The sequence below is a fragment of the Typopeltis vanoorti genome, chromosome 3 (genome assembly GCF_054136105.1).
Source record: "Typopeltis vanoorti isolate ZY-2024b chromosome 3, IOZ_Tvanoo_1.0, whole genome shotgun sequence".
NCBI classification, from domain to species: Eukaryota; Metazoa; Arthropoda; class Arachnida; order Uropygi; family Thelyphonidae; genus Typopeltis; species Typopeltis vanoorti.
The window spans coordinates 93049219-93064956 of record NC_143551.1 but is presented as its reverse complement, the minus strand read 5'-3'; the positions used below and the strand labels follow the sequence as shown (position 1 = coordinate 93064956).

General features: G+C 35.8%; 1 protein-coding gene across 1 annotated transcript in view; it reads left to right on the top strand.

Moving 5' to 3' along the window:
- Window positions 1–15738, top strand: part of LOC150108389 (polynucleotide 5'-hydroxyl-kinase NOL9) — a 148310-nt gene that overhangs the window by 69075 nt on the left and 63497 nt on the right. Inside the window, exon 7 of the mRNA XM_090415794.1 lies at window positions 10282–10315. Coding sequence (XP_090271920.1) covers window positions 10282–10315 — 34 coding nt within the window. The remainder of the gene's footprint in view (window positions 1–10281; window positions 10316–15738) is intronic.

The following is a 15738-nucleotide window of genomic DNA, read 5'->3' as shown; positions in this document are numbered from 1 at the left end:
GCGGTGATAAAGGTGATCAGGTAAGGGCAGGTGTGGTGGGGAAATTAGAACCAACAAGTGGCTTGGGTTGGACTGGTTATAGACCTAAAAGTGAACTACTATGTTTATTTATAAATGTCAAGAACATCAGAAATCAAGGAGATGAAATGGTTTCACTGAATGAGTTTATTCACCCCAAAAGAATAAAGATGATATCACGACAGGAATGGAATTGGAAGGGTACAGTATTTTTCATGAGTATTAGAAGGACAAGAAGTGGGGGGGGGGGGAGCATAGCTGATGATAGCAGGGGAATTATGTCCATATAAGGTAGACATGAAATAGGGAAATAGTGGCAGTGGTTTTGAGACAGTGTGATGTGATGTGAGGTGGAGATTGACAGGAAGACGTATTTAGTTGGATGTTGCTATAAACCAGGGAATGTTGCAGGTGGTGATGAAGAAATGTATAAACAACTTGGGTTAGTGAACAAAGATAGAGTGATTATTGTGGGTGATTTTAATTATGGCAGTGTGGATTGGATTGAAGAGATAGTATTTAGCAATAAGGAAAATGACTTTCTTGAGTTCTTGAGAGATAACTATCTCAGATAGCATGTAAAGAAGGGCACATGAGGATTGAGAGTTTAGATCTGATCATTTCATCACAGGATGTAATTGTGAGTAGGATTTTGCCTTTCTTCCAGTTGGTGAGAGTGATTATGAAGTGATCACCTGGGTTGCAGCTAGTCATATGATTTTGTGACATACAGGCGTCTGTGAGGAAAGAATATATACAGAAGTATAAGGCAAGTGATTATGACAAGCTTAGGAAGCAGCTTGAAGCTATAGCATGGAACGAGGAGTTGAGTGGTAAGGAAATAAATGCTACTTGGGAATTCATGAAGAAATACATAACAGTGTCTGAATGTATTCTGAAGGTCAAAAGGTAAATAAGGTAGGTGTAAAATGGATGAATAAGGGAATAAAGTATGAAATCTGGAAGAAGAAGAAGACACTTTGGAGGCAGATCAAGATGAATAATGGCAATAATCATTTACATGAAGAGTGTGAAGTGCAAGCCAGGAGTGCGACTCATTTAATAAGGGAAACAAATAGTATGAGCAGAAATTAGCAAATCATGCCAAGAAATATCCTAGAAAGTTTTTTTAGATATGTAACAAATAGAATGAAGAATGATTATGTAAGATGATGTTAATGGATGTAAACGATAGAATGGTAACTGCTGCAGAAGACATTGTTGAGGATTCAGTGGTCAATTTATAGGGGTGTTTCATTCTCATCAGGGTGAAATTATGAGAAGCTCAAGTGTAGAGGACATAGGAGAGGATGGATTAATTGTGAGTGAGCAGGAGGTATATGAGGAAATAAATAAACAATGTCAATAAGGTGATAGGATTTGATGACATATCACCATGTGTCTTAAGGGAATGTCCAGGAAATTGACAGTAACATTGGCATGCCTGTTTAATAAGAGTCACAAGCACAAGTGCCAAGAAAGTGGAAAGAAGGTAAAATTGTTACACTGCATAAAAGTGGTGATAAGGCTGTGACCACAAATTATAAGCCAATCTGTATATCTGGAACTATGGTGAAGGTACTAGAGAGAGAGAGACTGGTGAGGACTAGGATTCAGAAATATTGATATCAGCAATATTCTCTATGGTTGTCAGCATGGGTTTGTAAAATAAAAATCATGTTTAACTTACTTTTGTACCATAACAAAGTGACAAATGTCTTGGACAAGGGAGATGCATATACAGTGGTATACTTAGATTTTGCAAAAGCACTTGATAGTCTGCCACAAGATATGCTGTTAAATAAATGGAAACTGATTGGATTGGATCGGTGACTGGCTATCAGATAGGTATCAGAATGTTGTATATGGTTGTGCAGTATCCCAAAAGAGGAAAGTCACTAGTGGTATGCCACAGGAGTCTGTATTTGGACCATTGTTGTTCAGCGTGTATATTAATGATATTGGGATAGGTTTAACTGGTGAAACGTAGCCGTTTGCAGATGATGCAAAATTGGAGAGAGCAATGCAAAGACAAGCAGATGTATTATGGCCTTACAGGAGGACTTTAATATATTGTATAAAGGGGCAAGTAAGTGGAACTTGGTTGGTTTTTGGTTTATTGATGCAAGAACAGCAATGGTCATACTGTGCCATAGCAAAGGTTACAGCAGTGCACAAGGGTCAAAGGCTACAGCAATACATAAATAGTCAAAGATACATATTATTTACTAATTTATATACAAAAATTAAGTTAAGCAATTCAGTATCTACATATAAATAAAATTACAGAAAAAGTTATAGCAATACTCAAGATTAAAAGTTACAGCAATACAGATAAGTGGAACTCAGTTCTGTGTTGCATTAGTGAAGGTTTTGAAATTTGGTAAGCAACTATGGGATGCAAAGTATACACTTGGTGGGGAAACTTTAGAGGAAATGAGGACATCAGATAATGACAATGATGCGGAGGACTCCGATGTGTAGAAATAAAGAGGTGATGATGCCATTGTATAATGCCTTGATCAAGCCTTATATGGATTATTGTACCCAAATTTAGTCACCAAGTTTTCATGGTGACAAGGGCATGTTAGTAAGGGTCCAGAGAAGACTCAAGAAGGTGGTCAGTCTTTGAAATGTGAAGTATAAAGATAGGTTGAAAGAATGTAAATTGCAAAGCTTCATGAATTGGAGGAGGATAAGATTGAGACATATAAGTTAGTCAGAGGTTACAATCAGGTTGACATAGTGGAGATTTTTTATAGAATGGGAGAGGGGATAGAACAAAAGGTCATTCCTGGAAGCTGTATATGGAGGGTGTGAGCAGAGGAGTCAGAAGTAGATTTTTTGCATGCAGAGTGGTTGATGAGTAGAATGAATTGCCTGAGTGTGTTGTGAATGTAGATACATTGAATCAGTTTAAGCTATGGTTGGATGAGCATTGCGCGATAGTGTATACCTCCAACAATGAGTCTTACTCCATGGAAATCAAATGTTAATAACAGTAATAATATCTTTATGTATAATGATTTTATTTTTAATGTTGTATAACTTTTTAAAATGCAGTTATTTCTTTCTGTGGACTATTACATTAAAATTTTTGCAGAATCCTCTAAAAGATAATTCTACTTACCAGATTATAGAATGAGATCCCACTTCTGTGCAGAGAAATCATTAACAAGTCAAAATCCTTTCATGTTATACCTTCCAAATTTATGGTACTCCCTCCCCCCCCCCCCCCCCCACACACACACCCTAAAATTCAGATACAAAAACTTCCATGGCCTACAGTTGATAAGTATATATATAGTCCGACTTACAAATTTCCCAAGCAGTTAATCAAGGTCATTTGCTCTGCTCAGGGGTAATTCCTCCTCCTTTATAAAAGATTTTATTCATTTCAAATTTCAAGTCTGTATTAAAAACACTTCCTTAAACATTCAAATATCATGATTAGATATTTGAATATATATAATCATGATATTTGATAAGATATATTCAAATATATCTAATAAGAGGTCCTTAATTTAATAAATATCCACTTTTATCAAGACATTATTCATATTTACAGTACATGCAGTTTATTTTACATGGAAAGGAAAAATTGACAAATAGATGGAAGCGCAATAGGTTTCTCTCTTCATCCATTGAATGAATTTCTATACAGAACATTTAGAGAATATAGCACTCATCTAAAAAAAAAAATACTGTAAAAGGAATCATAGATGATAAAGGTGACATGAAAACTGAAGATAAGTATATCCTAGTTGTCTGGAGTAATTAAATTGAAAGACTTGTTAAATGAAACAGCAAATCATAGTATGAAATTTTCAAGAGGAATAGTAATGAGGAGTACATATCATTACTTGAGATAGAAAAAGCCATCAAAAACTTGAAATGTGAAAAGGCAGCTGGAGTAGAGAGTAGATGATATTCAAGCAGAAATGCCTAAGTAGAAGTATAAAAGTTTTGCAGTGGCTACACTGCAAAACTTTTATTTTATTATATTATGCAAAACTATCTTGTATACAGCTAATTTAGTGTTTTGACTAATTTCTCTCTTATTCCACATGAATTTATTCAATTGACTTCCTACCGTACCAGCTTTGTTGATTCTGTTGTCTATTTCCATATTTAATTTATCATCTTCACTAAAAATTGTGCCTAAAGCTGAAATGTTTTATTTGTTCCACAGGTTCTCCGTTCACAACGCAGTTGACATTTTCAACAATTCTATCTATTTTCATTGTCCTTATCTTTTTATTGCTGACCTTCATACTATATCTATTACAACAGTTATTCAGTTTAGTCAGGGAATCTTGCAGGCTTGTAGTAGATTTATTTAGAAGTATAACATCATCTGCATAAAGCAAAGAGCTGACATTAACATCTCCAATTTTGATGTCAGGTTTAATACCACTTTCCTTCATAATGTGATCCATATAGATAATGAATAACAGAGGGAATAATGTACATCCTTGTCTCACACCACATTTAACATTAAACCATCTTCCTGTACTTCCTTCAATTCTAACTGCTGACTTACAACTCAAATAAAGACTAAGTATTGCTTGATATAATGCCCCATTCACACTATATAACTGTAGCGAATTGAATAGTTTCTCTCTCTTCGCACCTTGTCATATGCCTTTTCCAGATCGACAAAACTTAAATACAGATCTTTGTTATATTCCCATGCTTTCTCGACTATTTGTCGTAAAGTGAAGATCTGATCCTGACAGCCTCTATTTGGCATGAATCCAGCTTGTTCTTCACCAAGCTTTTCTTCCACAATTCTTCTCAACCGTTTCTCAAGTATACTTGCATATGTCTTACCAGGAACACTCAGTAGGGAAATATCTCTGTAATTCTCACATTCAGTTTTATTTCCCTTTTTCATATATGGGTACTATGAGAGCTCTACTCCAATCATCGGGAATTTGTCCCTCTGTCCAGGCCTTCTGAACTATGCAGTGCAGTCACTGTAAGACTTTTATACTACCATACTTCAGCATTTCTGGTCGAATGTCATTTACTCCTGCTGCCTTTCCATTTCAAGCCTTTGATGGCTTTTTTTCTATTTCAAGTATGGATATGTATTCCTAACTGTATGCCTGTTGAGTGTCTTTTACCACTGTACTATCACTGCTTGTTTCATTTAGATATAATTATTCTTTTCGATATAATTATTCCATACTTCAAGGATATCTTTTTCTCCAGTTTTCATGTCCCCTTATCATCTCTAATACCTTTTACACTCTTTCCTCCATTTCTGAACTTCTTCAACAATCTCCAGAATATCTTGCAGTGGCTTGATATTTATTTTCTACGTTCTTATCAAAATCTTCCCATGACTTTTGTTTAACTAGTTTTACACAATGTTTAGCTTTCTTACATTTGTCTCTGTATTCTCTAAAAGCACAAGCTGACCTATTCAATGAGACTTTTCTTATTCCTTGCCTCTTCTCTCCATGTGCACATTTGTGCACATTTTTATGTTGGAACATGCTGTTAGTAATAACCAGTCCATGTCCTGAGCAGAAATCCAACCGGTATTTGCCATTGTTATTAGCTTTGCTCTTTTCTCCAAATTTTCCCAAAATATTTTTGTATGTCTGACAGTCATTTCCTACTCTGCTATTTAGATCCCCAACAAGGACCAACTTTTCCTTTTTCATTGTGCTAGTTGCTTTCTCTAGTCTCAAAAAATTCCTCCACTTCTATCTTAGTAGAACCTTCTGTAGGACCATAGACACACAAATAAGTCTGATTGTTCAGTTTGCCCATTCTGATATTTGCCAGCATCACTCTACTTGAGATTGCCTGCCATTCAAAAAGATTAGTCTCGTATTTAGTGTTGAATGCTATGGCTAATCCTTCTTTTCCTTGATTGTCATTACCTGATTTTTTTTTTTTTTCTCAGAAAGATCTCACCATTTTTTGTCTTTTTTTGTTTCAGTCACCCCTATTATATCAATCTGTTACTTATTCAATTCCTCAGCTAGCTTCATTTCTTTTGCCATTCAGGCTGCTTATGTTGATATTACCGATCTTGAACTTTGCTGATGTTGAGTTGGGGGAGTGTTTTAGGATTTGTTCCATTCGTTGACATTTGACTGTTTGCCCTGCTTCCCTGGCGATAACAATGGGGCCTTGTTTAACCAGGCAACGCCCCAGCCGACATGAAATTCTGTTATGTTGTACCATCATTTTATATTATGGTTTAAGCCAATAAGAATACAATTTTGTTGTCTAAATCCCAAATTGCCAGCCCATCCTGTTAAGTATCTATCCAGGTAGATACCTAACAGGGTGCACCACTAGAAGGTGAGGATTGGACATTAGGTCAGAAGCTTGGTTGGTTCTCCACATTGCTTTAAAGCAGTGTTTCTCAAAGTGGGACATATGTCCCATGGGGGGGGGGGATTAGAAAATGTTTATGTACATATTTATACATATTTATGTTATACTTTTTCAGAATTTGGCTGACTATTATGCTAGAGGGGGACATCAAAATCTTTGAGACATTGAGGTGGGACATGATCCAAAAAAAGGTTGAGAAACACTGCTTTAAAGGCTATGTGGAGGTCTCCTTTCAGTTATACAGCTTTGACCCTAAAGCACCCCAAAATTCAGCAGTGTTTATTTTCATAAGTTCTATTAATATTCATTGGTATTCCTTAAATGTGTTCTTTAATTTTAATGCTATATTAAATGTAACTTGTCTTAATTTATTATTCATTCAAATTTTTTATTTCTTCATTAATTGTGCAGGCCATTACAATAGATGCAATAATCAGCCACTTTCTGTCTGATGTGTTTTGGGTTGACTGTCCCTAGGTTTCCACTATTGCATGGTACCAACAAATTTGAATAAAACATAACATTACAACAGGCTGTAGGTTAAAATTCTCCTATGATATGGCGTTTGTGAAAGTATTCAGATAATAGATGATATTTGAGTGTCATGTGAAACCATTATTTTAATTACTGAAGACTTGAATAAAATAAAATAAATCTTGGTCAGTCAAGATTTATTTTATTTTATTGACAATCATTAATATTTTTAACTAAAATAAAATAAATTATTTTATTTTATTTTAGTGACAATCTGACCTACACAAGGCCTTGTGTAGGTCAGATTGTCACACACACACACACACACACACACACACACATATATATATGTATATATATACTTAAATTTCTTTAATTATTGCATGTATATTATATATATATATATACAGGGTTATTTAAAATGAAGGAGTAGATTGTACTTGTTTGCAAAATTTTTATTTCCAGTGATACAAACACATGTTATACATCACCTGACAGGAAAACTGTGAGAGTTTACTTTTCCCCACATTCTGGTAGCAAGTTCTTGCTACTCAAGTGTGCTGTAAATGCTTGAAACAAAAAGATGCTTCAGTCACTCGCTCAAGAGTTAACAAAAATGGTGTCTGCAGGAAAAAGCATGTTGTGTTATCAAATTTCCAAAGTGTAATTCCATAATTACAGTTCAATGTAAATTGAGGTCAGAATTTAAGAAAGAACCTCCTTGTTATAAGGATTTACTCATGGTACAAAAAATTTCAAGAGGGATGTATAGGATAGAATGGCCATTTTGCCAGCAAAGGTTGGTCTATTGGTAGAGCCTCTGCTACTAATGGCTCACGCAAAAAGTTAAGCAAGTTTGAGCACGGTTAGTAGTTGGAAGGATCAATCATTCGATGCTGTTGGCTCACTCTCCCTCGATGAGTCTTTGGACTCACTGGAGGCATCATATAATAATAATGTCTGTATAGGAAAAAAGTCTGGGTCATCCACATGTTTCTGAAGTTAATGTTGAAAGAATTCAACAAACATTCATACGTAGTCCAAGAAAATCCGCAATCCATGCAAGCAAAGAATTAAGAATTCCTCAAACAATGGTGTGTTCTGAGAAAATGATTGTATACGAAAGGCTACAAGTTGCAGTAAATGCAGGCACTACACCCTGCATGGAGAACGATGCCTTTACGGCATGACTCATTTTTTCTGATGAATAAACTTTTTGCTTAAGTGGTGAAATGAATCGTCATAACTTGAGAGCATTCGGCACAGAACATCCATGTGCAAACATTGAACATAAAAGAAACTCACCAAAAAGTGAACATGTTTTGTGCCATTTCTTGCAGGAAAATTTATGGGCCTTTTTTTTTCTTTGCTGAAGAACAGTAACTGTGATCATACCTCAATGTGTTACAAATCTAGTTGATCCCTGAACTTGAAGATGACTCTGCTGACTTCATTTTCATGCAAGATGGGATGCTACCTCACTTTCACCATAATGTCTGTAATTATCTTAATGCAACTGTTCCTAACCACTGGATGGCTCATAGTGAGACAGATGATCTTGTGCTGTGCAAGTGGCCATTCAGATCCCTAGACCTAACCCCTTGTCATTTTTATCTTTGGCGATTTGTTAAAGATATCATTTAAGTGCCCCTACCCACCACATTGCAAGAATTTCAGCAGTGAATTCAATAATAGTCAACCAGTTACAAAGCGTGTAACTGGTTGACTATTATTAAAAAGTCTGTCAAGAAATGGACTATCATTTTGATGTGCGTCATATTACAGGAGATTCGTACATAGAGTGCCTGAATATCTAACAGTTTTCCTGTCAAGTGATGTATCACTGATGTTTATATTGCTGGAAATAAAGAATTCATAAACAAGTACACTCTGTTCCTTCATTTTAAATAACTCTATATTAGACATAGAGCTTCCTCTCAGTATTATCCTTTACCTATTCTGTATCATCCCTTTACATCTCTCTCTCTCTATATATATACAGGGTGTTCGGGATAAATTTGACAGTTTCGTAAGGAAAAAGAAAATCTTCTTTGTATCTATTAAATTTAATGAATTGACAAAAAAACATTACAGGCAGAGTTAATTACAATACTATCAACAAGATTTACTCAAAATAACCACCATTAGCATCGATCACAACTTCAATTCTGCTTCGGAACCTCGAACAAGCTGATGCTACAGTCTCCCTGGGAAGGGCCGCAAAAACTGTTTTAATTTTATCCATTAACTGGGCTTTTGTATTACTGGAAGTGCGATTGGTGTCTTTTTCAACTGCGCCCCATACAAAATAATCCATGGGGTTAAGGTCTGGGGAGTTTGGAGGCCAAACATTTGGACTGGTGAAGTCGTAGAAATTTTCAGACAACCATTTTTGACTTTTCCCAGAGGTGTGGCAAGGGGCCGAATCCTGCTGCCATACATACGGCCTACCATTGGCTACCCTTGTTATCCAGGGCTTGACTACAGTTAGCAACTCCACGAACAAAGCCCGAATTCCAATGCCAGGGTTCTTCAACACCTGTTCCTGCAGATTTGCGAGGAATTCTGCTGTACGAACGCAATCAGATCGTCTGCTAGGGATCTTTCTTCTTGCTACATCCTCGTAGTCACCATTGCAAGTCTCTAGTTCATGCCTGATTATTTTTACTGTATTCAGGGAGCATTGGGCAGCAGTCGTAATATCCTTATTTTGATGGCGGGCACGAATCATCATGATACAAGTTATTCTCTTCCATGATTCAGGTGGGTTCCAGCTATCCATCCTTTCTGACATCTTGTATATGAATGAAGAAGGGTCCAAACTTTTAAATGAAGAGAAGTGTGTGTTAATACATGTAACTTACGGAAAAATATAATTAATTATAAATATGTCAAATTTATCCCGAACACCCTGTATATGTGTGTGTGTGTGTGGAGTTTGCTTACATGCTTACACAACTGTTTTACAAAATTTGTTATATTTTTTTTCCCTTGTAATAACAAAGAGTAGAGTGTTCATTGTCATGTTTCTTTTGAATATCTCCAAAGTTAGTGTAAGCATGTATCATATTTGTTTTTGTAGGTAAGAAGGAAGGAAGGAAGGAGAGAGAGAGAGAATGTTAGTGGGAAATAATGATAGGAAAATATTAATGCCAAGCATACACACACATCAAAAGTGTTTTGTTGATTCATATATGAGAGGAATTTTTTTGTGGAAAATTTGTAATTTTTCTACAGATAACATGGGTTTTACATCACTTATTATTATCCAACACATTATCATCATAATGTGTTGGATACTCTTCTGGCACATTTCTCCTAGTTTCAGAGTTTGTGCAAAGTTTACAGTTTGATGAAAGTCATGAAATAAAGAAAATATCATGATGGTATGTTTAAAATAGTATTTATTTTATTATGTTTTTTGTACAGGTCCTCCTTTTACTCATCAGTGTACACCTGAAAGGTAAACTAAATTCATTTATTCACTGTATATAGCGACATTGTTTTATAAGCCTTTATTATATTTTTATCTGTCACCTAATTAGCATCATGCACTAAGCTTGTCTAGTTGGCTGAGTACACTGAACCAGCCATCCTGAAGCTTAGTGGATGATAAACATCAGTGAATAGGATGTATGTTGAAATTCCATCATTAGCATGAATGTTTGTGATTGTCCTTAGGTTGGAGATGAATATAAATCCACTGTGAAACCGCTGTCACATTTACTGGAGACCTGACATGGCTTGAAAAAAAAGTTCCATGTTTAGCCTTTAGAGCACAGGTGCTGAACTATATAACAATAAATTAATGCAGGGTGTCCAGGCTAGATTTACCAAAAATAATGACTTATAATGCAAAACCACTCATTATATTTTCTGAAAAAAGCTCAGTTGATAGGAAATCTCTCCACTATTGCATTTTCACACTTTCAAGTCACTAGTACGCATGTGCAAAAGTGGAATAAGAATGGCTATCGCGTCATTTGAGATGTGGATGCCACAGTGGTAGATGCAGTGCATGTTTTGGTTAACTGAATTTAAATCAGTTATGTGTGTTTGGCAGTGTGGACAACGGGAATGGAATGTGGATCCTCCCACATCAAAATTCAGTGAGATAAGACTCTAAATTACATGAGAAGTTTGGTTTCACAAACCGGGAAACACCCCAAAAAAAAAACATGCATGCACCATTCTCTAGGAGCCCACATAAGTCAATTAGACAGGCTAGTTACTACCTTGGGGTGCTTAAGGGTCAAAGTTGTATAACTGAGAGGAGACCTCCACATAGCCTTTAAAGGAATGCGGAGAACCTACCAGGGCTTCTGACCTAATGTCCAACCCTCACCTTCTCGTGGTGCACCCTGTTGGGTATCTACTTTGATACTGAACGAACGAGGATGGGCTGGCAATTTGGGATTTAGCCGACCAAATTGTATTCTTATTGGTTAAACCAAAATAAAAAATTATGGTACAACATGACAAAATTTCATGCCGGCTGGGGCGTCGCCCGGTTAAACAAGGTCCCCGTTGTTTTCGCCAGGGAACCAGGGCGAACAGCGAAAAGTCAGCTACTGGAACAAATCTGAAAACAAACCCTAACTCAACATCACCAGAGTTAAAGATCGGTACTATCAACGTAAGAAGCCTGAATGGCAAAGAAATGGAGCTAGCTGAGGAATTAGATAAGTACCAGATCGACATAATAGGGGTGACTGAAACAAAAAAGACCAAAACTGGTGAGATCTTTCTGAGCAATAAATACAAAATGTTATATTCAGGCAATGACAATCAAGGAAAAGGAGGAGTAGCCATAGTATTCAACACAAAATACGAGGCTAATCTTCTTGAATGGCAGTCAGTCTCAAGTAGAGTAATGTGGGCAAATATGAGAATGGGGAACTGGACAATGAGACTTATTTGTGCCTATGGTCCCACAGAAGGTGCTACTAAGGTAGAAGTGGAGGAATTTTTAGAAAAAGCAATTGGCACAATGAAAAATGAAAAGTTGGTCCTTGTTGGGGATCTAAATAGTAGAGTAGGAAATGATTGTGAGACATACAAAAATATTTTGGGAAAATTTGGAGAAAAGAGCAAAGCTAATAATAATGGCAAATATCTGTTGGATTTCTGCTCAGGACATGGACTGGTTATTACTAACACCATGTTCCAACATAAAAATGTGCACAAATTCACATGGAGAGAAGAGGCTAGGAATAAGAAAAGTCTCATTGACTATGTTATTGTTGATAGTGATGTTTTCTCCCTGGTGCAGGACACCAGAGTGTACAGAGGATTTGAAATTGGAAGTGATCACTATTTAGTCTTGAGCAGGATAAAATTGAATTTCATATTGAAAAGAATAACATGTAAGAAAGTTTTAAAGCGAATAAAAGTTGAGCAGCTCTCAGATGTGAACTGTAGACTAAAATACAGAAATATTATTGAAAAGAAAATGAAAGAGTTTGAGAACAGGAATCAAACCTTGGAGATTCAGTGGCAAACTATGAAGGAAACATTGATTGATTCTGCCAGAGAGGCATGTGGTGAGGTTGTGTGCAAGGATAAAAAAATCAGAACTCCCTGGTGGACACAGGAAGTTAAAGAGGCAGTGAAGGAAAAGAAGAAAGCATATCAAAAGTTGCTGGCAAATAAGTCAGCTTTTACTCTTACAGAATACAGAGACAAATGTAAGAAAGCTAAACAGTGTGTAAAACTAGCTAAACAAAAGTCATGGGAGGACTTTGGCAAGAATATAGAAAATAAATATCAAGAAGGTGGCAAAATATTCTGGAGGTTGTTGAAGAAGCTTAGGAATGGAGGAAAGAGTGCTGTAAAAGGAATTAGAGATAATAAAGGTGAAATGAAAACAGGAGAAAAAGATATCCTTGAAGTATGGAGTAATTACTTTGAAAAACTGCTAAATGAAACAAGCAGTGATGACAGCACAGTGATAAAAAACACTGACCAGGCATGCAGTCAGGAATACATATCCATACTTGAAGTAGAAAAAGCCATCAAAGGTTTGAAATGTGGAAAGGCAGCAGGAGTAGATGATATTCGACCAGAAATGCTGAAGTATGGTGGTATAAGAGTCTTACAGTGGCTGCACTGCATAGTTCAGAAAGCCTGGACAGAGGGACGAATTCCTGATGATTGGAGTAGAGCTCTCATAGTACCCATATATAAAAAGGGAAATAAAACTGAATGTGAGAATTACAGAGGTATTTCCCTACTGAGTGTTCCTGGCAAGATCTATGCAAGTATACTTGAGAAACGGTTGAGAAGAATTGTGGAAGAAAAGCTTGGTGAAGAACAAGCTGGATTCAGGCCAAATTGAGGCTGTCAGGATCAGATCTTCACTTTACGACAACTAGTCGAGAAAGCATGGGAATATAACAAAGATCTGTATTTAAGTTTTGTCGATTTGGAAAAGGCATATGACAAGGTGTCAAGACAGAAGCTATTCAATACACTGCAGTTATATGGTGTCAATGGGGCATTATATCAAGCAATACTTAGTCTTTATTTGAGTTGTGAGTCAGCAGTTAGAATTGAAGGAAGTACAGGAAGATGGTTTAATGTTAAATCTGGTGTAAGACAAGGATGTACATTATCCCCTCTGTTATTCATTATCTATATGGATCACATTATGAAGGAATGTGGTATTAAACCTGATATCAAAATTGGAGATGTTAATGTCAGCTCTTTGCTTTATGCAGACAATGTTATACTTCAAATTCGCTACAAGTCTGCAAGAATCCTGACTAAATTGAATAACTGTTGTAATAGATATGGTATGAAGGTCAGCAATAAAAAGACAAAGACAATGAAAATAGGCAGAATCATTGAAAATGTCAACTGTGTTGTGAATGGAGAACCTGTGGAAGAAGTAAAACATTTCAGCTACTTAGGCACAATTTTTACTGAAGATGGTAAACTAAATATAGAAATAGACAACAGAATCAGCAAAGCTGGTATCGTGGGAAGTCAATTGAATAAATTCATATGGAATAAGAAAGAAATTAGTCGGAACACTAAATTAGCTATATACAAGAACCAATTTTAACTTATGGATCTGAGAGCTGGGTCAGAAGTAAAACACTTGACCAAAGACTAGAGACCGCAGATATGAGAGTCCTGAGAAAGATTAGAGGCGTGAACAGATGGCATCAATGGCAATATCATATTAAAAACGAGGATATTAGGAAAGAACTTGACATTGTCAGCATCCAGGAATGCGTTAGCAGAGCTAATCTCAGATGGTATGGTCACTTAAATAGAATGGGAGAGGAAAGATTAGCAAAACAAGTGTTCTCTGCCAGGTTGGCAGGAAAACGACCCAGAGGAAGACCAAGATATAGGTGGATTGATACGGTATAAAGTGCCTTAGACGATAGAAATATAAGATCTGATAATGTTGGAGTCTTGACAAGTAACAGACTGATTTGGAGAAAAATTGTAGATAGGAAGTTAGTAATGATGTAATTTTTTTCATGTAGTACTGTCATATCCTGTACACCCCTTGAGGGTACATGGCAGGAATTTGATGATGATGATGAGGTACTACCTTGACATGCTGCAGATCTTTGCTATTCCACAAATTCCCCCCCAGTTTCACATTTCAGCAAGATGGTGTTCCATGACACTTCCATCAAGATGTTATTACAGTTTTAAGCGAGACATTTCCTGGACGTTGGATCAGAAGAGGAAGCAATATTAAAATTTATTAAAGACTGTGTGTACCAGAGAAAAGTTTTATATTTGGACAATTTGAAACAGCATATCGTTAAAGTAGTTGCTCTAATGAGGCCTCAGATGCTGGAAAACACTTAGCAAGAGCTCAAATATCATTTTGACATCTGTCAAACTACAAAAGGTGTCCACATTGAACTTTATTAACCTTCTTAATGTATAATAACAAAAATTATTTTAATAAACCTTATAGATGCTGAGATATATTTGTGTATTTTTGGATACCTCTAACCCAGACACTCTGTATATAAAAAATAAATTAAAAAATGTTTGGGAGAAAACATTTCTATATGTCTGGTATATATCTAGTCAGAAAATGTTTTGGAAAATTAAGAGAAAGGGCAAAGCTTAATAATAAGTACCACTGGAGTTCTGTTCAGGATATCACAAGCACCATGTTTATAACACAACATTGTGTATAAATTTATATGAAGCAAACACACAAGAAATAAGAAAAGTCTTATTGACTAGGTTATTGTTGATAGTTTCACACCAATCCAGGATACAAAAGTATACAGGAGATTTGAAATAGAAAATGACCACCCTTTAATTTTGAGCAGGCTATACTGCATAATGGTCAGAGAGCAAAATTCTAGATGACTGGAGTAAAACTAGCATAACATCATCTATTTAAAAAAAAAAAAAAAAAAAAAAAAACTTAATATGAGAATTACAGCAAAATTATCTGGAACATCCAGTAGCTGTGAAAATTACAGTTATTTAAGTAATATTTACAAAGTATGCTTGAGAAGAGAAACTGGATTCAGGGACACAGATCTATATTTAAATTGTGTCCATTTGGAAAAGGTACATGCAATGAGGTTCCAAGAGAAAGGTTTTTTTCAAAACACTACAGCCATATGGTATGAATGGGACATTATACAGACCAATATATGACCTAATACTTTGGTTGTATTTTACTTGTAAGAATTGAACCAAAGTACAGGAAGATGATTTGATGTGAAATCAAGTGTAAGACAAGAGTGCTCACTGTTTCCATTGTTATTCATCATACCATCATCATCATATAGATGCATATAGAATCACATTATAAAAAAGTAAAGTAGCTATGCAAGCAGTGACTCCAGTTTGATACTAGCATTAAACCCAATATCAAATCCAGTATATTCAAAT